The sequence below is a fragment of the Heteronotia binoei genome, chromosome 4, assembly GCF_032191835.1.
Source record: "Heteronotia binoei isolate CCM8104 ecotype False Entrance Well chromosome 4, APGP_CSIRO_Hbin_v1, whole genome shotgun sequence".
Lineage (NCBI taxonomy): Eukaryota > Metazoa > Chordata > Lepidosauria > Squamata > Gekkonidae > Heteronotia > Heteronotia binoei.
Genome location: NC_083226.1, coordinates 106,836,965 through 106,860,448, shown reverse-complemented (window position 1 = coordinate 106,860,448; position 23,484 = coordinate 106,836,965). Strand labels below are relative to the sequence as shown.

General features: G+C 38.1%; 1 protein-coding gene across 2 annotated transcripts in view; it reads right to left on the bottom strand.

Annotated features, from left to right (window-relative positions):
- Positions 1–22,555, bottom strand: part of EFNA5 (ephrin A5) — a 397,946-nt gene extending 375,391 nt beyond the window's left edge. Inside the window, exon 1 of one of the 2 annotated variants that reach the window (XM_060235626.1) lies at positions 21,283–22,555. In XM_060235626.1, coding sequence (XP_060091609.1) covers positions 21,283–21,407 — 125 coding nt within the window. In that variant the 5' untranslated portion in view covers positions 21,408–22,555. The remainder of the gene's footprint in view (positions 1–21,282) is intronic. The other variant, XM_060235627.1, reaches the window with a different exon arrangement.
- Between the last annotated feature and the right edge of the window lie 929 nt (positions 22,556–23,484).

The window sequence follows — 23,484 nt, the reverse complement described above, 5'->3', positions numbered from 1 at the left end:
TCGAAGGACACACGGTGTTTTCTCATCCTGCTGCAAAAGCATTTCTCAAAGGAATTCTACACCTACGACCCCCAATTTGTCAATTGCACCCTACGTGAAGCTTATCCTTTGTTCTGAGTCAACTAATGAAACCTCCCTTTGAATCAATGGCATCTATCTCACTGCATCTTTTATCATGGAAAACAGCGCTATTGGTGGCACTTACATCTGACAAAAGAGCTAGCGATGTTTGTGCTTTCCGGACAAACCCACCTTACATTGTCTTCCACCATGACAGAGTGGTTCTACGTCCTAATCCAACCTTTCTCCCAAAGGTCATTTCACCCTACCATCTGGGAAAACCAACCACTTTACCCTCTTTTTTTTAGAATCCTAGTGACACGGGCCAATGAACTTTACACAATCTTGACGTACGTCGGGACCTTGCTTACTATATTGATAGAACAGGCCCTTTTCGTAAGTACTCAAGACTTTTCGTAGCCTATGGAACTCATAAACAAGAGCAAAGAATCATTACCCAGAGACTCTCGAAGTGGGTTGTGGCTGCTATTGCGTTATGCTACCAACTAGCTAAACAACCTATACCTGAACATTTACGAGCCCATTCCGCTAGAGTTCTTTCTACATCCTCGGCTTTCTCCAAGGGCGTACCGATGGATGACATCTGTGCTGCTGCAGTCTGGTCTTCTACATCGGCATTCGCCATGCGCTACGCCTAAGACATTCATGCATGGCGAGATGTGTCCTTCGGACAAGCTGTACTTCGCTCTATCTTTGATGGAAGCCTACAGTCTCCTCTCCTGTAAGTACAATATTTTGGGGTGTCTATATGCATACTTAATCCATGCCATTCCTTTTCAGAAGCAGCACCTGCCTCCATGCACTTCAGCTTACCAGTCACCCATGTGTGGGACTGCACAGAGACAACAATGAAGATAAACAGGTTGCTTACCTGTAACTGATGATCTTTGAGTGGTCATCTGTGCAGTCACACACACCCGCCCAGCCTTCCCCGTTGCTGGTTTATGCTATGCTTAACTTTTAAGATTCCTCTATACAGCAGCTAGAAGAAACTAGGTGGGTTGAGTGCCTCCCCCTCGTTCCAGGCATGCGCAGTGGATGCCTGCTCCCCAGAGCAAGAGGGAATGCGGGCCAAAATAAACACCTAGGCTAGCTTTAAATTCTCCAAGGTCGGGTTCGTTCCAGCCGGAAAATCCATGTGTGTGACTGCACAGATGACCACTCAAAGATCATCAGTTACAGGTAAGCAAACCTGTTTTTTCCGACTCTGGGGTGACGTTGCTTTCACAAAGTTTTCACAGCAGACTTTTTATAGGGTGGGTTGCCATTGCCTTCCCCAGTCTTTTACACTTTCCCCCCAGCAAGCTGGGTACTCATTTTACCGACCTCGGAAGGATGGAAGGCTGAGTCAACCTTGGGCCAGCTATCTGAATCAAGCTTCCGCTGAAGTCGAACTCAGGTCGTGAGCAGAGAGTTCGGACCACAGTACTGCAGTACTGCTGCTTTACCACTCTGCACCATGGGGCTGCCTGATAGGTCAAAAGGGAGGGCTTAATCAGGAGAAAATCCTGAGAGCATCTGAAGTAATTCACAGGCTTAAAACGAGGAGGATGGGAGACAAAACAACGAAATGTCCATCTCCTGGAATATTTAAGTAGGGAAAGAGATATGCCTCAGGGATATCCTCTCATAGTAGACTGAGATGCCCCCTGAACAACATTTTGGGAGGGCACATAAGGGGGCCACAGAAGGGGGAAAGCAAGAAAGATGTGTTGTATTAGCGTCTCCACCCAAAGAAATATTCAGGGAGGGGGGAATCTAAGCCTTTATTTATATAATCATATTTATGTGCTTAAGACACAATGACCATCGAGTGATACCATTGTGCCTGCAGGCCAAAGGGCCAACTCTGTAATATTAATTTTGATTTGTTACAAGTTGGGTGTCCCTTTTTAAGGGCCTAAGGAAGAACACTAGAATCTGGGATTTTATCCACAGCGTCAAGGTGAGTTGTATAAAAAACTGTAGTTTGGTTGCTGTCAGAAGCCATTACAAGTAGGGCAAAGAGGTTGCCTAAAAACTTTGAATGCTCCTCTTTCCCTCCATAAAGGTCAGAATACCCTCCCCAAGGTTTACAGCTCATCTCTTGAGGCCCTATTAAAATTACTGTTTTAGACATTTATATAGCAGACTTTTTCTTCTATGTGTACAGATTATCTTTTTATTTAGCACAGACAAAAACAAAGCCATTTCATAACTCTTAATTAGAGATTATCTATCGAAAAGTGAGCTCCCAAGATTCTTCTTTCCACAATTGTTTTTAAAATCCACGGCATAATTCATGGAGTACCATGTGAACATGAAGTAACCATTAATGTGCCATCTGACCAAAAATGAACTTTTAAAAAATTCAAATAAGTAAGAACAAAGGCTTTTAAAAATAAAGGTATTTGAAAGCCAAGCAAACACACCAAATAAAACATGAAGATTATAAAGAAGATATAGCTACTCAGTAATTTGAAATCTATTTTTTGCTATACACAGAACAGCAGAATAAGTTTGACTTTTTCCCTAAACACCTAATTTTATCATTTTTCTGCATAATACACATAATATGAGACAGACATATCATTAGGACAAGAGTTAGCTGAATAGCTAGTCCACCGTGCTGACAGATGTACAGTATCCGTGACTGCCTCCTTCATAACTCTTTAAAATTATAAATATTATCTATAGCTAAATGTCATTATAACATAATTATGGCATGTGTATTTCTGGTATTTTTGTAACATTTAGACACTACTTTCTGCACAAAGGAGATTTTAGAAATAAATATTTTTTTCTTCCCTGCTCTAGCACCAATCCAACACCAACAGATCTGGCAATACAGCATGATTGTAGCACTGCCTCATGTTAAATCAGGAAGCCCAAAACCTGTGCATGTGGTTTTTCCTAAACAGCACAGTGAAAGCATCAACAACTATGTATACAGGATAATCAAAATACATTAACACTGTAATGCTGATATAGTACTTGGACTGAATATGTCATACTTGTGAACATTCAAAGTCCTTTTTATACACAACCTTTTCATAATCTTTGCACAAATCAGGCAGTACTGTCAACAGTTTTAAATTGCCTTTAAATTGTAAGGTTGTTTTTTTAATATAACAAAAACATGCAGTATGTTTTTAAAACACTGGCAAGGTATGATTTATTCTACAAGCAGCAATGCTTGGGATCAGTCTTCTATGGGTTGAAGAATTTTGTTGTTAATAGTGCTTTCCACACATGTACCTGGTGGAATTAGGTTTAAAGGCATCATGGGTGTGTGAAGTTTTGGTTCCTGTGCATGTTCCTTGTTAAAAACTGTTGTTTCATTAGCCACTGTCTAGTTCTCCAATCAGGAGGCTTTCAGATTCTTTGTTATGAAATCAAGAGCTCTTGGGTATATGCCATCTGGTTCTGGTGACTTACAAATTTTTAATTTGTCAATTAGCCCTAGAACTTCATCAGAGTTAGGACAGCTAAAGCTCAGTATGAGCTTATGCTAGTTAGAGATGCTAAAAAGGGGGGGCGGTATTTTCTTATGTACAAAGTAAGAAAAAGAGCAAGGACATGCTAGGCTTCTTGCGAGGATAGGAAAGCGGAATTCTAACAAGTGATGAAGAAAGGGCAGAACTGCTCAATTCCTACTTTTCCTCAGTCTTCCCCTTGCGAAGGAAATGGTGCTCAACATGGCAAAAACAGAACATATGATGAAGGAAGGAAGATGCAACCTAGGATCGGCCTAGGAGTAGAGCAAAAACATCTAGCTTCATTAAATGAAACAAAGTCCTCAAGGCCAGATGAACAGGATCCAAGGGTATTAAAATCACTTGCAGACATAATTTCTGAGCCTCTGTCCATTATTTTTGAGAATTCTTCGAAAACAGGTGAGATACCAGAAGACTAGAGGAGGGGAAATGTTGTCCCCATCTTCAAGAAGGGAAAAAAGGAAGATCCAGGTAACAACTACCAACCAGTCAGCTTGATGTCTATACCTGGAAAAGTTTTAGAACAAATCATCAAACATGAAGTCCTTGAGCATTTAGAAAGGATGGCTGTGATTACTAAGAGTCAGCATTGGTTTCTCAATAACAAATAATGTCAGACTAGTCTGATCTCCTTTTTAAAGAAAGTTACTACCTTGCTGGATCAGAGGAATGCTGTAGACATCGTTTATCTTGATTTCAATAAGGCTTTTGATAAGGTTCCACATACTATTCTTTTAAGAGAAGTTAGTAAAATGTGGTTTTGATACTGTCACTGTTAGGGGGATCTGTAAATGGTTAACAGATCGCATCCAAAGAGTGCTTGTGAACGGTTCCCTATCCTCTTGGAAAACAGTGACAAGTGGAGTGCCTCAAGGATCTGTGCTGAGACCTGTTTTGTTCTACATCTTTATAAATTATTTGAATGAAGGAATAGAGGGAATGCTTATTAATTTTGCAGATGATACTGAATTGGGAGGGGTCGCAAATACAGTAGAAGACAGAAACAGGATACAGGATGATCTTGACAGGCTAGAAAACTGGGCTAAAAGAAATAAAATGAATTTTAACAGGTAGAAATATAAAGTTCTGCATTTAGGTAGGAAAAATCCAGTGTATCATAATAGGATGGGAGAGACTTGTCTTGGCAGTAGTACGTGCAAAAAGGATCTAAGGGTACACTGAACTTGAGTCAGCAGTGTGATACGGTGGCTAAAAAGGCAAATTCAGTTTTGAGCTGTATCAACAGAATTATAGTGTCTAGATTATGGAAAGTGACACTTTGCCCTAGTTAGACCACACCTAGAGTATTGTGTTCAGTTTTGGGCACCACAATTTAAGAAGGATATAGACAAGCTGGAATGTGTCCAGAGGAAGGCAACAAAGATGGTGAGGGGTCTGGAGACCAAGGAAAGGTTAAAGGAACTGGGTATGTTTAGCCTGGAGAGGAGATGACTGAGAGATGATATGATCATCATCTTCAAATACTTGGGAGGCCTGTATAGAGGATGGTGCAGAATTGTTTTCTGTTGCCCCAGAAGCTGGACCAGAACCAATAGGTTGAAATGAAATCAAAAGAGTTTTCGGCTAAACACTAGGAAGAACTTCCTGACAGAACAGTTGCTCAGTGGAACAGGCGTCATCAGGAGTTGGAGGGCTCTCTTTTCTTGGAAGTTTTTAAGCATAGTCTAGATGACCATCTGACAGCAATGCTGATTCTGTGAATTAGCTAGATCATGAGGAGGATGGTAGGAGATTCATCACTGCTTAGTTCTTGTGGCCCTTTCTTACATGCCCATGGAATTCAGTCGCCACTTTGGGGTCAGTCAGAACTTTTCTCCAGGCCAATTTGGCCAGGGATCCTGGAGTTTTTTGCCATGTTCTGGGCATGGATCAGGGGTCACTAGGGATGTATGGGGAGAGGTATTTGTGAATTTCCTGCATTGTGCAGGGGATTGGACTAGATGAACCTGGAGGCCCATTCCAACTCTAATTAATTTTACATTATCTTTTTTTTTTACTGGGCCAAAGCAGCTGAACTCCTAGCATTTTTAATGGCAATCACAACTGCAAAGGTCTCTCAATTTCAATCCAAACTGCAGAACAAGAAAAAATGAGCTTTACCTTAGCTCTACATATGCTTTCACCAGCAAGAACCATTCACAGCTTATCTTTTTTTTTAATTCTCATTTTAACAGCAATGCAATGACATTTTAGTTAGCTATAAATTAGTTTTAAGCACCACAAAGGCCTGAGTTTTGTGACAGAGAAGCTGAAAAATATGAAATGATGCAATTCTTCCTTATTTGTATTACTCAATGTGAGAAAAACCCTAGTGTCTTTTTTGCCTCTCTTTTATTTACAGAATATACTATAAATGAGTTCACTGGATACTTTCCATCAAAAAACCACACAATTGACTGATTTACCTATATGAGTAAAACTAAAATCTATGAAACTGCTACTATAATAAATTATATTATATCCCAACTGTTCAATGAAAAAGTACTTGTGAATTTTTACAATGATTCTGCCTAAAAAGCCAATGACAATCAATTTTTATTTTAAAAAAGTAAAGTGCACAATGCCATTTTACTACACAATATAAGATTCTGTTCATCCAACAGCAGATCTGCAAAAGTAAAAAGTATGTTTCACCAAGAGAAGCTCTTTAAAAGCACATGATGGACTAATGCAACTTCTGTTAAGACACTCTACAAAAGTATTCTTGGAACAGAATTATTTGTATTTCAAAATCTACAAGACAGCAAGCCTTGGTAAGAAAACAAAAGCACTGCAGAACTGTAGGTTTGGTAAATATCTTCTTAATTGGCATCAACGAGCTATTACTTGCCCGCTAATCTAATTCAGAACTAAATCTGTCTATATAAGCGAATTTCCATTTTAATATATCTGAGGAAATCTGCACACACACAAAAGCTTATACCTTGAATAAAACATCATTGGTCTTAAAGATGCTACTGGACTCCAACTTCATTCTTTAGATATCTGTGTTATTTTATGTAATCTCTCAACACTGCATTTAAACAATAGCACCAGTATGTTTTTCTTTGTTTTGTATTATCATGTTCCTTCAAATATGAAATTACAGTATACAGCTGTTTATTTGGTTTAAAAGGTCATTGTCCATATACCAACAGTAGTATAGATAATTTTACTTTATTGTAACTTTTAAAATATAAGATGAAAATTTATGATTAGAAATTACTGTGTAACAAAATTTTGCCACATTTGTTATACAGTTGTGGCAGAAGCCGTTTAACAAAAGTCTTAAGTTTTGTGGATTCAGAAAAGGTTGAAAATTTCAGCATCCATTTTGTCAAAAATTTCTCTCAGTTTCATATTTAGGACAATGGAAAAATATATGTATAAGAGAATCAACAGCCTTTTGTGTACAGTTACAAAGACGCTGGCTTGCAGGAATGCCTAAAATACGGCCATCCATCTGTGCAGTTGGAAGTGCGTTGCAGCAGGCCATCGTGTAAGCTCTTTTGACTTTGGGGATGGTCAACACATAAAAATATATTAATGGTTCAAATTTCACAGATAATTTTATCCCTAAGTTGGTGAGCATGTTCTATTTATGTCCGGTAAAAATATGAAATTTATACTAGCTTAACATGGAAAACTGAAAGTAAACCTAGTCTCAATAACCATTTTTGCATACCATATGAATTCTAATTAAATTGCACTACTGAAGAGTGTTACGAAACTGCATGCTGCAGGAACCATTCCAGGCTTTTTTAAAATCTGTCTGGTAATATGTTAGTAAAAGTCGAACCTTCTTAATCGATCTATAGCAAGATTGTCTATGACACTTCCTCTCACATAAAGAAGTTCTTCAGACAATGAAATTGGCTTCAACAGGGCTGCACTCACATTCTTTATTATGACATGAGGTTCAATAAAATTAGTTTAATTCAAATATTAAATAATTAGGCTCTTACTAGCATAGAACCCATACTGTAGACAATTCAGGTGTTCATAAATGTCTAATAGTTTATCATCCTGCAAGCAAAATGAATAATTAGAACTTCTCAGTTGCTACTTGGTTACTTGGCTTTATGTCAACAAAATTCATCTTCCACCTCTCTGCGATAATAATGCCCATATTCATAATATGTAAATCTGGTGTAAAACGATCTTTCACACTTCTGCCAGCCAGGAAAATAATAAAGACCACACTATACTTCTACCCCTAGCCAGTGTAATAACAAATTCTAAGTGTTGGACTAATCTGGAAGATGCAGGTTCAAATCCCTACTTATCCCATGGAAGTTAACTGGGTGACCTTGGGACAGTCACATACTCTCAAACTAATCTACCTCACCCCATACTGGGCATATAATGGAAAAATAATCAAAAGAGCTACAGGCCCTGACCTGGATAGCCCAGGCAAGACCAATCTTGTCAGATCTTGGAAGCTAAGCAGGGTTGACTGCAGTTAGGGTTGGGGAAACTTGGATGGGGAGACTTCCTTGAAATAACCAGTCAGGAGGCAGAGGCGGACTCTATTCAGTCACTTCGCTGAATATCCTCCAGTAGGGGTCAGGCACCAGAGGTCAACATGGCTTCCAGGTGCAAACACAGACTAAAAATATATACAAAATACAGAGAGAGAGAAAGAGCGCACTACAGCAGAGGTAAAGAGTAGTAGTATGATTCAGTGGTTTCAATATTTTCAAGTTAGGGATACGACAAAATCCTTTAGAAGGCTGTTCATTGTCCCTGTTTTCAGATTTTGAAACTATCTGCAAGGAGTAAGATGGGGGCTTGAGACACCTCTTATCTTCTATCTATAGTATTCTCATAAAGGTTTTCACAAAAGGGCAGACACTCACGCAGGAGAAATGGGAACTGGACCTGGGTAGGAAACTTTCACTTACTGAATGTTATCAGGTTCTGAACTCGGATGATTGCATCTCAAAAAGATGCAGACACTTCCTCTAGGTTATACAAGGTAAATAAGAGCATCAGCCCATTGTGTTGGAAGTGATGTGGCCAAGTTGGCACATTCCTGACACTTCTGATAGAACTGCCCCATCATTCAGGGATTCTGGCAAGACATTTTAGCTAGGATTGGTAGAGTAAGATCAGAGCATCCTTCCTACCTTGGATCTAGTCCTGCTATAATTGTGGTCAGACTTCTCCCCAAATATGGTTAAGAAGGTTATTATGTCTGTCCTATTGGCAGTGGCAAAGTTAGCCATTGCTTCCAAATGGAAAGCCAAGGAAGCACCAACTTTAAAACTATGGTTCAATAAACTATGGACACAATTTCTGATGGGAAAGATAATTGATGGTCTAAACTCTCACTCCTGTGATGATATGAACAGCACATTTGTAGGTACCCAGCCAATTCTACAATATTTAACTGAGAATGGGATTATTCCATCTAATGTACACTTCTTGGACTGGATTTATATCTGAGTGTATGGTCGCTAACAGTCTCTGTTGGGCTGAATGTCCCTAATAGCAGGAGCATTCCTTTTACTATGTAGGTGTTATCACTTCTTTCCTTTGCCTGTTCTTTCCCTGATATATAGGTTTTGTAATTAAATAAAATTATTTTTAAAAAAATAATAATCTACCTCACAGGGTTGTTGCAGGGATAAATGATGTAAACTACATGGGTCTCCACTGAAGAGAAAAAGCAGCACATAAATGAATTAAAGTTTGTCCATGCCCTATCATAGCAATACTTGCAGGATAAATTCACTGTGTGCTATTAGTCACTAAGGAGGAAGGCCAACATATAAACACAATAAAGAAATTATAATAAACAAGGTTTGTTACACAAACATAACACTAAAAGTATCACTTCTACCACATGAAACATATTAGTTATTAACAGGCACATTAAAATTACTTCTTTGCTCTAAATATTTGACCTGGAAAACTGAAAAATCCTCCATTAGATAAATGGGCAAAAGTCATGGGGCATACTGCTTTGTTTTGGAGATAGATCAAAATGGTAACCATGTTAAGTCTGTCTGCAGCAGCAGCAAGGAGTAAGACTCCAGTAGCACTTTAAAGACCAACAAAATTTGTGGCAGAGTACAAGCTTTCGTGAGTCACCACTCATCACAAAACTTATACCCTACCACACATTTTGTTAGTCTTTAAGGTCTACTGGACTCTTACTCTTTTCTAACTGCTTTTTTCAGATAGTCATTCCATTTTGGGGGGGGGGGGTGCCACTTTAGATGTTATTCATAAAAGGCTCTGTGTATATTTTGTACTTTGCAAATAATTTTCAAATATAAAATTACAAAAATTGTTTATGAAGTAGTCCTTTCAGCAGGGACACACAACTGATTAAAGTGGGAATCCATTACGGTGCAACCAAACAGGTCTTACATCCAACATGTAAAAAGCCACAGCTGCTTTCATTCTGTCCCACCTTATCCTCAGCTACTGAAACAAGAGAGAGAAAGCTGCAATAATTATTTTTTATCTGTCCAAATCAGAACTACCTTGATAAAAATGAAAGCACATATAAAAAACATCATATTAACTACAAAACAGATGAGTCTGAAATCCACGAGGAACAAGTATTTACAAAAATGAGCAACTAATAGAGCAGAAAGTATTAACTTTAAAAATCTTACCGATTTAAAGAGGGGAAAGCACCTGTCATTTAAATTTTCATCTAATTTACCCACAAAAATAAGGCTGGTGTGACTTGTAAACTCTGAATGTTTCATGCAAAGATTTCTGATTTGGCCATTTTCAGTAGCTGAAAGGATTTAATTTGCAAATGATGCAGTCTTTCAGCACTTATCACTACCTTCCACTCTTGTAACAATGTAAGGCTATCACATGTTACTTCATGTGTAACTCTGACATTTGGGAATGTGTTTCTGAATACCAAAACATTTTATTTATTTAAAAATATATACCTTGCCTTTCTGCCTTCATAAGGCCCACATTCTTTAATGTTATTTTTGTACATTTTATGAATTGGACAAAGGTATAAGTTTAAATTGTAATCTTGGTTTACAAGCTTCGTATTGATCTAGCAAAATTTACATAGCAATATTTCTGTGTACATGTGTACTTGTGTACATTTGTACTTTGCAAGTTCTCAAGTATAAAAACTTACTAAGTAGTCTTTATTGACAGGATCCAAAGATTTAAAGCCTCCTCCCTCCTTTTCTGATACAAAGAATTATGGTCAAAAATTAACTGTGGTTACACGTGCACAAATGCAAGCAGAGACGTTAACAAGATGTTTGTTTGTTCCGATTAGCTCGCATGGCTTCATTCATACAACATGGGTAACATACTACTAACCATGCTTCACCATATGAGAAAACAGAGCAGAGGATAAGAACACACATGCAAGCCCAGCAAAAATATAGCTGTGTGCACATTTGTATTTTTGTGATACCAGAGTACAGCCATATTGTTTTCATCAGCACAATGGGATTTTAAGGGCTACATCACTCTACAACCACTTTCATTCTTATGAATACTAACACTCCGGAATAGCATTTGATTCAGGACATCCAACTGCCTCTTAATGTGTGCACAGAAGCACTCTGCACATAGACTTCTTTGGAGTCCAACCTTAATATATTTAATTAAAGGCACTTGCTTTTTCAGTTGTGTTTGCTAAACCTATAAGTAATGCAACAAGATGAAAAAAAATAACACCAGTATGAATAGGAATGTTTTCTATGGATGGAACAAGAATGAAGCTCTTAACTATATGCTTCTCACTTCAGTATACTTTTCTTACACAAAGGGCTTAGAATGACATTTTTAAAAGCATTCAACCTGAAAGACTGTGTACTTAAGAATCTGTGATATATATCTAAGATTGTAAGTGTATGGGAGGTAATGTCAAAGGATTTTTTAAAAAAATTACTCAAGAATCAATCATATATTTCTACAGGGAACAGTAAGTCAGGTAGTAGCATTTTCCCCTACAGCTGTTTATCTAATCAAACATTATATATAATACAATATATATTCTACATGATATTTTCCTTAAATGCCAAGCTCAAAGCAGCGACAGTGTAGTATGTGATTAGCTTTTCATTGTTCCCATGACAGCTATAGCTCTGCAAGCACCCTTTACTTTCCCACTGTAAATGCTATGAAAATCTGCTAATTACAGACACCACAGCCATGATGGTGCGCCAGGAATGATTGGCAGCTTTGTAACTCAGAAATATAAAAATGAATGGTTGTTTTACTTTCATATTGACCAGTTTGTTGGGTAAAGGAACCTAAGTCATCCCCTTTGTAACATAGCACTAACACATTCCTTGTCGCAAAAGTTGGTTTTCATTAAAAAGTTGATGATGAAGTCAGCAAGACTTGCATACTTCCCACACATACCCTAGAGCATTCAACATTTCAAAAGCCTACTGAAGGCAGGGGAAGCCCCATAAATAAATATAAATAAATAAATAACTGCTGTTGGGCTATCATTATTATTTACTCAGTATTTAGAAGAATTTCTCCTTGTGCTTGTCATAGTAGCTGCTCTAGAAGCTGATTTTTTTTTTGCCTAATTAGCAATTGAGAGACACACTTTTGGCAGCTTGTATATCCCTATTGTTTCCTGTTGCTTGGCACAAAACCCCTGTCAGGAGTAGCACTACTTGTACTGTACCCCTCTTAGTGATGGATCAGTAATTTTTAATAAGCCAAGCCTCTACTAAATGGAGAAAAGGTATAAAATGTATAGAACCAACAGTAGTAAACAAATAAGAATAGCTGTTACCATACATGGAATACTATTATTTCCACTGGGTCTGCGTCCAGACAATATTTTTCCAAAACAAAATATACAATGAGAAAAATATAATGGTTGTATGTAGATAGAAGTAGGACGGTTTTAGGACTGTTTTGCTTCTTGTTCAAAATCTACCTCTCTTATCCTCCATCCCTTGGCAATTAGTAAAATAATATTTGCTGCAGGAAATTTGGCTTCCCTTTCCTTCATACTAATCAAGTTATTTTGTGAAATTAGTTGCCACAAAAGATAACCACAGAATCCTAGCCCCAAGAAAACCAATCTGTGCAGCAATGTACAGATTCCCTCGATACACCAAACATAATTCATCATTAGTTAGTTTGTGACTTTAAAAATGGAGTCTTATTGTTGATCAGAATGCTGAAACCTTACAAGTAATGAAGAATCAATAACAGATTCTGTGTCCCTCTGACTTTCATGCTACTAACATCAAAAATGCAATTTGCCATTCTAGTAGCTTCAGGCATCTTATGTGCCAGTATAGTGACTATTCTGTGCTTATGTAACAAAACAGTTCCAGTTTGCATCTACCACCTTCTTTTGGAAAACAATAGGAATAGAGTTAATACTGATAGAATCCATTCCTTTAATCCACATACTAAACTGTGTAATAGTGTTTCTAAACATCTGAAAATATGTACCAATTTTTGTTGTGCCACTCACAATGTCTACATTTTATAACTATTATCTCACCTATGAGAAATATACAGGCTTTTTTCTGGAGGACATGGCAGAACCAAATTCTGGAACCTCTTTGTGATAACAAAATTGTCAAAAAATATTTAAAAGTTAATGAGGGACACTTGTGTTTCTCTTTCATTTCTCGAGAGAGTTCCAGCACCTCTTTTTCCATTTAAGAAAGAAAAAAAAAGCTCTGGAACTACATCTGAAACTATTTGTGAGATGACCAGCATGTTTGTGTATATGTATCTATATGATACAGTTAATTCATCATTTTTTAAAGCTACAAAGCAACTTTCTGTGCAAAAGGAAAGAAATCTTTATTTTCATAAAAAATGCAACCACAGTACTTACAAAACTGTTCAAGCATAAAATAAACAAATTAACAATAAAAGGTAAGGGCAAAATATATTACATGTGTGCACATGCACTAATATTTTAAAAACTTGGATACTAGGGATAGAGTTATTGATATTTGACTTGAACAAGAGAATTAGAACAATTAGAATCATGTCCAGTAGCATCTTAGAAATTACAAATTATATGCCTTCCAAAAGTTCTAGAAAAGCCAGTCTGTTACTTGATAATATTTTACCAACCACTACAATTCCTGAAAACCAGTAATTGTTCAACATATATCCCATTTGCAGGCCAATTTATAGATCAAACCTAAACAGAACTATACCAGTTTAAGTCCATTCACTTCAATGGATCAGAAGGCTGTAACTGTTTAGGACTGCATTGCTAATCTGAACATGTACTGAAACATACACAATTTAAAAACCTTATCTGAGTTTAGAAAATTAGAACAAGCTGTATAAACCCATATTAACTTCATTGTAATTTATTACTTTGTTTGTGGGGCAGATACACCACTGGCATTGGAAAAAACCCAACAAAATGAAACTGAATAACAGCAATAGTGGGTATTCCATTTTCCTGCAATAATCATAGTAGGCAAAGGTATATATAGTTTACCGACTATGTTAGAAATTCAACAATAAGATTACCACAGATTGCAGAGCATGGGCTATTAATTGCTCTTCTGCAAAACCAAACAATGAAATTTGGCAAGCAAAGGAGGATAATTCATTAGAACAAATTTAAATGTATAACATTTTACTTCAAAAATATATAAAAATCTGGTGTTTTATCACTATATCAAAAACCATGTTGCTTCGTTTGTACCAGGAAATCTTAACACAGCATAAAGTGTGCACAGTGTGGAAAAATGATATTCACTATTAAACTTAAATAGTTTTTCATAAGGGAAAAGATATCGTAAACTATAGTAAATGCCAAAAATACTGCAGAATGATACTATACAAAATGCAGCATGAAAACAACCTACTGAAGACAAGCAATTTAAATTAAAACATTGTTATAAAATTTCAACAGCAAACCAAAAGAAAAATCAAGGTGTTTATAACCATCATTTTTGTTTTGATATTTCAAATGTTTTATCCCCTTTCTCTTGTCATCTCCCTTTTATTCAATGCTTTTTTTAGCAGTGGACTAGAACCAAATAAGCCAAAATGGAAGCTTAAAAGAAGAGTTCAATGTGAATTCAAATTAAACAGATATAAAACTAGCCTTGAAAATGGCTTTAGGAGGTAGGTTTCACTATTCTTTGTGTGCATATTCTACTTATTCTGAACAAATATACAAACAGGCAAAGTATGAGACTGATAAAATAACACAAGACAGCTGACCACAAATACAAGTTGTTCTCGTTAACAAGATGGGGGGTTTATTTAACAACTCAATACAAAAAAAATACTGCTAAGATAGTCCAGGCTGGCACCCAACTTCCATTTTCTTTTTCATAAAGTGCCTACTTCCCCTCCCTATCAACTCTCAAGACTATATAAAATAAAAATTGGGAGAAACTACACATACACAAAGATAGCATTTTTTTTTTTGCACGCCTCTTTCCTCATTCAAAACATTTTGAACTCAGGAATTTAAAGGCAAGTTTGAATGAAGGCAATTCCCACTTCACTGGGTCTCATAGCTTTTCCAACTACACTTCATAATTTGGAGGGACAGAGAACATATATGTATTAACACTGGATCACACTTTAGTCATAAAGCACACTGGCAACAATTGGTGAGTTTTCTTCTTTATAATGCTTAAGTATTTTGTTTACTCAAAAATTTCAGATTTTCTTTTGTCAGCACAAAGGTAGGCTGTTCTCATATAGAAGACAAAAAAAGGATTTTTATATGAATAAAGCTTAAAAACCATAAACCATTAAAAATATTTAAGCTTAAAAACCATAAACCAGGTTTTATCTATTTGAATGAAAATAAAAATTCAACAATACATTTTCATCCATCAATTATAAAATATAAAAAGATTCTCTTCAACACTATAAGAGATTTCCTTTATCCATATTATTAGCACAGTATTAGACGCCATAGAGAAGAGTACAGTTTACTTTTCTTTGAAGTAGATTCCAGATCTTGTATTTTTGCCTTCATAAAAGGAATGTAGCATAGGTAACAACTTGGTATCATGATCCAACTCTAACAGCCCTAATATCCAATATTGTTCAAATGCTGAAACATTCATAATTTTAAATATTTGATTTTACATATTGTTATACCTATGTGTATTACAATGAGGGTTATGGTTCTGTTCCTGTAAAATAACTTGGAAGAGGTTTCTAAAAACTTGTTAAGAATTCAATATATTTCATAGACTACATCAGAAAGCACAAATGGAAAAAAACATACACAAATGAAAACTTTGCAAAAGCAAATATATCATTCACAACTACTGAAAAGTTTGGTTCATTGGTCAGGATTAAAGAATTGCATATGGACTTTTTAAACCACAGCAATTGGACTGGATTATCAAAGAAACAAAGAAAAGTGGGATATGCAGCTAAAGAAAATGATAAATTAAGCTCATAACTTCCACTGAAACTGCAGCCTCTCTGTTAGTAAACCAATCCTCACATAATTATTCTTGTATTTTAAACTTTTTTAAAAAAATTACAATATTTTAGCAAAACAGTACATTTTGTACTATACCATATTTAAAAAAAAAAATAGACCCCTATCATTTTATACATATATACACATCTCCTCACAACTAGATGCAAACTAAGATAGAATAGCTGAAAATCTCACTTCAAAATTAGGTTGTAGGATATGATGCAGCCAAAGCTGAGAGGGTTAAGCACATTTTTACCATTCAAACAAGCAGTATGCAATCAATGGGTCATAATGTTTAGCTTTTATTGAAGTGTGCCCATATTTAATTCTTAATCAAATAGATTTCACAGATAAGTTAGCATATACATAAAAGTCACAAATATTATGTGACTAAAATGCTTTGGCTGCAATCCTATACAAACTAACTTGAGAGTCAGCACCATTTACTGAGGCTTGCATCTGAGTAAACAAGCACAGCACTGAGTTGTTGGTCAGCTTAGCTTAAAAGCATTCTTGTTCCTTTTACTGCTTGTTCATATTTTCCTTTGTCTTTGTACATATGCTTATCACCATGTCTCAAGAAGGGAACAGGAGGATTCCTGACTAACTGTATTCATCCGTTTTCTTACCCCAGCACAGAAAATAAGGCTAGTAAGTCCAGCACTTAAACATCATTAAAGGCACCTGGAAAGAAAATCACCCAAATGAGTTCTGTCCTCTAGTAGTTCTCATTTATTTGAAATGTAAAGGCCCATAAAACTTATTGAGTAGGGTTTTACAAAAGAGACCAAACTTATGAGACCTTACTTTTTAAAAAGCAGGAGCTTTGGGAGGATATAATTATTAAAATCAGATAATCTAATATAATTAGCAAAGAGGGCTTCTCTGTTGTACTGCGGTGGAGAGCTCAGTATTTTCAGATTTGGGTTGCCACGTCAGCTGTTAAAATATGCTATAACCACTAATATTCCTTGGACATAAATATCAGTGGTATTGCGATTCTTTTGATACTGGAACATTAGTGCCAAACCCACTGACATGCCCTACACAGAGTTTTATTTAAGCTTCTGGCCCAAAGCAGGCAGCCTTAAGAAATCAATTGCATGAAACTATCCATGTTTATGCTTAACAGGTGGAGTGAAATCTTATGCACACTCACTCACATCTACTGAACTTACTGAGATTAAATTTCCAAGGTAACACTCACAGGATCAAACTACACAGAGTAATGTCTACTTATGCACCTACGGAACCATCTCTTGTTATAAAACCATGTTACAAATGAAATATGAGGATTCATTTTTTAAAAAAGAATGCTCAAAATTCCTACAGAAAATTAAGTCAGAAGGAGATCTGATTTCACAAAAAGCTGAAGACTTTCTGGACATCTGTCAAACTCAGTGAAATTTACAAATGTTTAACAGCTCTGCCACTTCTGAAGGCCATGCGGCTTTAAGACTTTTAACTTGAAACATGTACTTCATTATGTTACCTTTGTCCCCGTTAATTTCAGCCAAACCTGGAATGCAAGATTTCTCACAGCCTAGGACCTCTTTTTTGAAACCAAAGTGGAACACCAATATGAACATAATACATAAGCCAACTTTCAACTGTACAGTGGAACTCCTTCCCATGATCACCCTGATACAGCTATCCTTGTAACTACTATGCTCACATCAAAGTTAATTAAAAGCCATAGTGCTGCCCAAATGGAATAATTAGAAATGTAAATTTTACTCATACTTGAGATGAAATTTTTTTTTGCTTTTATTTATAAACATAAAAATCATTGCACAAATTTAACTATGTATATGAAAAGAAACATTAACCAGCCAGCTTTTATTACCATAGCGTAAAAAACTGGAGGCAAAAATGAAAAGTGCAACCACCAAAATATTACCAAATACACAAAATATTGTAATATCCCTAAATCTATCCAGAATATATCTGCATAAGTATTAGCAGGATACAGTCCTCAAAGGGTTTTCATTATAACTCTCTCAAAGTATATACCCAATTCTGGCAGAAGGGGTCAAAACTGAAACCAGGTGAAACAAATTCAGCAATCTAGCCTCTGCAATAATAGTCACAGATCTAAACACTTTTAGCGCTTGAAGCCAACATCATGTCCACTGGTTTATAATGAATTTTCAAACTGTTTCTTTTGAAAAATTACACAATAGCTTTAAGAATCACTGCTTTAAAAGTATTCTATCAATATACGATACATTTCCCTTAAACAATTTTATCACATTATTTACTGTGCATTTAACTAGGTTATCTTGAAAAAATAAGACTAATTACAACTGTTCTGAAAATTACTTTAATAAAAAAGTTAGGGTTTTTTATTATTTTCAGTGCAACTTCAAGAAGAAGTCGATACTGCTCTTTTATGCATGATAAAAAAAAACCCAGATGTGAAGCCATATTACAACACAAATTTAGGGATAAGCACACCCAGCCCTACACTGGATTGTCGCCCATATAGTTCAGGAGGGGAGTAAATTAAGTGAAAATCCCTTTTACAATAATGCTATGCAACTCAACATTTTGTTAGTGGTTTTAATTCATCTGATTCTATGAAATCTAAACAAATCTGAGTTTATTAGGAGCATAAAACTTCTACTGTTATCAATATATTGAATTTCTAACACTTTAATTAGTTTGTTATGGCTTGACACCTTTGTGGATTCCATATTCAGAGACGCCACTACAAAAATGTGATATTATAATTATCTAATAACATTTATATCTACCAATTATACATCTTTAGTTATTAGTTAAAAACACTCACTCTTCAGTGAAAATAGCTTAAAAATCATGACATCAGTACTCCAGGTCCTGGATCATATGTGGCAACTTATCTCAGTATGTTCTAATGTCTCTCTAAAAAAAGATTTGACAGGTTCAACACAGCTATTTGCAGACCTTGCAGTAATAAATGGTGCCCCTTTAAATTAGGAAATTTATTAGATGGGGGAATAAAAGTTCATCATTTAACTTAAGTCTAGAAGAAACTTAAGAGACTTTAATAATATCAACAAGGTTTTCTAAACCATCAATACAGGGAGTTTTCCATCACACACATACACCAGTAATAATGTTAGAGCACTCCATAACTTTATTATTTAAAAAGTTTTTTTGCAGTGTGCACAACTTACATGGGTTCTTTCTGACTTTAATGGTTTGAAACTTTCTGGTTTGACCCCACTGTAACATGGATTGTTTATACCAGAATATCATACCTATCTCACATGTCTAATTAATACCATAGCAGGCAAGGAAGTGAAAATTTAATAGCATACTTTGATTTAAGCAAAATAGCCACATGTGCAAGTCATTTTGTCAAATTCAAAGCAGCAATTTTTTTTCTTTTTTACAAGTAGAGTGGGCAAATTCAGTTTATTATTTTAATATCTTCAGCAAATATGTATTATAAACAATGTCTACAAAGTGCTTCTTGTTACAACAGTTGCTTAATTTACCTGAAACCTTTTCATAGCTGCAGATTCGTCTGTGATGTGATGCAAGAGAGATGACAGGTTTTAAAAGCATAGAAGTCAGTAACCGCCACCATGAAAATTAACTTGAAGCAACCCAATTCATTGTCATCCTTTCTTGGTGTCTGTTTTACTTTACTTAAGCTGCCATACATTACACTAAAATGAGCTACTATTTACTATAACTAAGACTTTAAAATTAAAACTTTAAAAACCTTTCTATGAACTTTGACACTTTAAAAGTCTCCCTTAAATAGAGTAAGTCTTCTGCAGGCACCACGGATCTATTAAAAAACATAATCTGTGACAAAAAAACAACATGCCAACCTCAATCCAAGCAACTATATCAAAATCATAGGACAGAGATAGCGTAAGATAAGTGTTCTCAAACTTACTTGGACTAGCCTGACAAGTTTAAGGAGAAACATCTGCTCAAGTCTTCTTTAACAATGCAAACTCCCCTCCAACCCTGGGGGGGGGGGTTGTTTTTTAATTGCATTTAGTGCCTCATTAGGAAGTCAGAGGTACCATTTGGCAAATAACTAATTTTCTACTACTGAAAGACTTGGCAACACCCTGAACACTCCTAATCTGAAGATTCACTTATACAATTCTGACAGGAATTTAAAACAGAAATTATTAGCTTTTATTTGCACTTTCTGCAAAAACTTAACAGCAAAGGGAACAAAGAAACCATCATAAAGTTTGCTTTTATACAACAACTGTATATCCTGAACTGAATGTTTTGTCAAGTATTTTAAGAACTTTCTTCAGTACCACTGTGGCCTCTCTCTCTTACATCTCCTCTTCTAAAGATGTTAACTCGTTGCTGAAAAGGCTGCTTTCTCTCTACACACAATATAAATCTGCTGTATAAAAGCATCATCAGATACTGCACTTGAATTTGCTGACAGTTAAAGCAAGAGGAGCTGCCCTCTTCCATGCAAAACCTCCAAGCGCCAAGGACTCATCTGACTGCACTTGGAGGCTTCTTACTCAGTTAACCTGACATAGAGAGCGGACTTATACAGGTCTATTCAATAGGCTTTTCCCCAAGAAAGTGATCCCAGCATTGCACAGTTAACTGGTTTATATGAGGAAGGAAAACACATGGGGGAAGTGAGAGCTGTAGAGCAACGCTAATGCTAACCTTTTATGATCTCTAAAACCTTGGCACAGAACAGGTGCCACCTGTGGTTGCCAGGAGGCCAATTCCAAAGTCTCCTGCAATTGCACTGTACAGAAGACTATGAAAAAGCTTTTATTATTACCATATAGCAACATAATTAAAATAGTTTGTGGATATTAACTAACTTTTAGAAACTTTCACTGGAGAAAACTAGAAATGGAATTATCTGTGTTCTAAATGAACACACAAACACTGCTACCAGAGAACTGAAGGAAGCACACACACTTTCTGGGTAAACATTTCAACCCTGAAATTTCATGTGTAATTTACTACACGTTCCGTGCTGCCTACCAAGGGTAAAAAGCGCATTCATTAAGAATCCTAAACATGAAAACACTTTTAAAGTTAGATGCACGGATACAATGCACGATTTTGAAGGAAACACCAAACACGGGGTACATGGAAGTTACAGGAGGAAAAGTTTCCTCCCGTTCTGTAAACAAGTGTCTCCGATGCTTTGGGACACCATCTCAGTGAGCCAAAAATGAGAAAGTCGTACTCCTTTGTGCTTCCCTCCTTTAAGTATGCGAACCTGAAGATGCTGTTTTGGCTCAGCCTACGTGAAGCACAGTGGGCTCGTCCCTCTCTGGCCCAGCCCAACTCTCAGCTCGGTTCCCTTCTTACCTGGGGTTGGAGCTGTTCCAGTAGACGGCATAGCGATCAGCCACTGCTTTGGAGCCGGGATCCTGGCTGAAGACGCACATCCAGAGCACCAGAAAGATCAGCGTCAACATCTCCACGTGCAACATCACTCCCGGCCAACAAGACACCGCACAGGAGGGTTTAAAAACGACAACAGCGACGGCGACAAAGGAGAACACCGAGGGGTATCAAAGACAAAAGAGACACACCACAGAAAGTCACGAGACACACACAAAGAGAAAAGTGCAAGCAGGGCGAGGGCCACGAGGAGATGCCCCTCGGGGAAAGCCTACGCGGGGTAGAGCTCCTTATGGAGCCTGCGCGCCCCTGCAGGGGGAGCTGGGAGCCGAGCCCGGCAGCAGACGGCGGCGGGGGGAGCACATTCACGGCGAGTCCGCTGCCGAGGCCAGGGCGAGACATGCACCAGCCCTGCTCCCCCTGTCAGGCGCCGTGAGGGGCGGCTCCGCGGTCGTGGCCTCGGCAGGGTTTTGCCCTCTTCTCTTGGGGCTGCCGCTTCCCGCCTTTTGGCGTGAGGGCTCGGAGGCCAGCTGAGGAGAGCCGACAGGAAATCCTCAGCGGAAGAAAAAGTCCACTTTGGCGCGCTCGCTCTTGCTCTCTCTCCGCCTGCTTGCCTTTCTCTTTCCCTCCCTTCTTTCCTCCTCGGGCTCGAGTTGGGAAGCCGGGCTGGCGGCGTCTCTGCCTCGGAGATGGTCCGGAGCGAGAGCTGAACAAGCGAAAGGACTCCACCGCCTGGCAATCCGGAGAGACCCAAGCCAGCGGCTTCGGGGGTAGTTTTTTGACGACGGGGGGGAGGAGAAGGGAGGCTCCCCCTCCCCAAAGTCCTCCGGTGCGGCTTCGCTGTGGAGACGCCTCCTCTGCCGGAGGCAGGAGCTGCTGGAGCCCCCAGGCGAGGCGGTAACGATCTATTCTCTCTTCCTTCGCCAAGTGGCTCTGCAAGCCAAGCAGGTCCAAGTCCCTGGAACGTCAACTTTGCAAAAGAGAAGGGGAGGAGGAGAAAAAGGAAACCTCCCTGCAGATGACTACATTAGAAAGAAGGGAGGGGGGAACCTTCAGGGTCTTGCCCGGCGGAAGCTGCTGTTGGAGCCCCCCGAAAAAGCAGCAACAGAAAGGACTGAGGAAATCTCTCTCTTCCTCTCTCACAATTCCAGCAAGCAAATGAAATAAACTCGAATGCAGCGGCTGGCAGGCAAGGACCGTAAAGACCAGCGAGGATTGGAGGAAAAGAAGTCAAGTCTGCCAAGCAAAGGGGTGGGGGGGAATCGAGGGGGGGATCTTTAAATAGCCACGCCTCCTTTTGCAATGACCGGTTTCCTGCGTGTAAATCCTACAGCGGCAGCCTAGAAGAAACGAGAAGGCTCTTGGGCTGGGTGTCTGCGCGCAACAGACAGCAGCATAGATGCATACACGGGAGCGAGATACACCCCCCCCCCCCTCCCCAACATGCGTATATCAGTCAAGAGACGGATCGGGAAGCCTCTGTGTGCCGATGCACGGAAGCGGTGCAATCGGCTAGCTGGGAGCAAAGGCGCTGTTGGTTGATCATGTGGGATTTTTGCATGCAGTTTACTTGAGCAAGGGTGGGGGGTTGCTAGAACAGCCAGTCAGAACCCAGGCTGCTGTTTGCTTACAGATTGCTTTTTTTATGCGTTCTCTCCAACCCGATTGGATTCCGACCTCAGAAAAAAGGCGTGTCTCTTTGGCTCCGCCCCTCATGCCAAACAGACCCCCAACCCCATCTTTTGAAAATCAGACTAATTTAATTACAAGGAGTGGTCCTTGAGTACTGCAGGTAACCGTTTCCGCGTGAAATCGTATAGAGGCTCGCGCGTGAGACGTCGGCTCTCGATTTCCCGCGAACAGTGGGGCCAGGAGGGCGACATGAAAGTCAGCTCTCCAATGCTGGGGTATTAATGCATGCGCCATGGGCTGCTGGAGTCTGGGATGTGGCTGCTGGATCAATTGAATTTGGCCGTAAAGTGCAAGTCTAATCTCCTACACTGTAATCAAGTTTTAAAAATGTTTAACGGTCTGGAAAACAGATTGCTAATCTGCTTTGTTTCGCATTTAATCCTCTTCTTTCCACAAATGCGTTCGGGATTGTTAAACAGCCAGTCAGCTCTGGGGCTTCCAATTACCTTATTAAAGCAAAGCCCTGTCATGAGA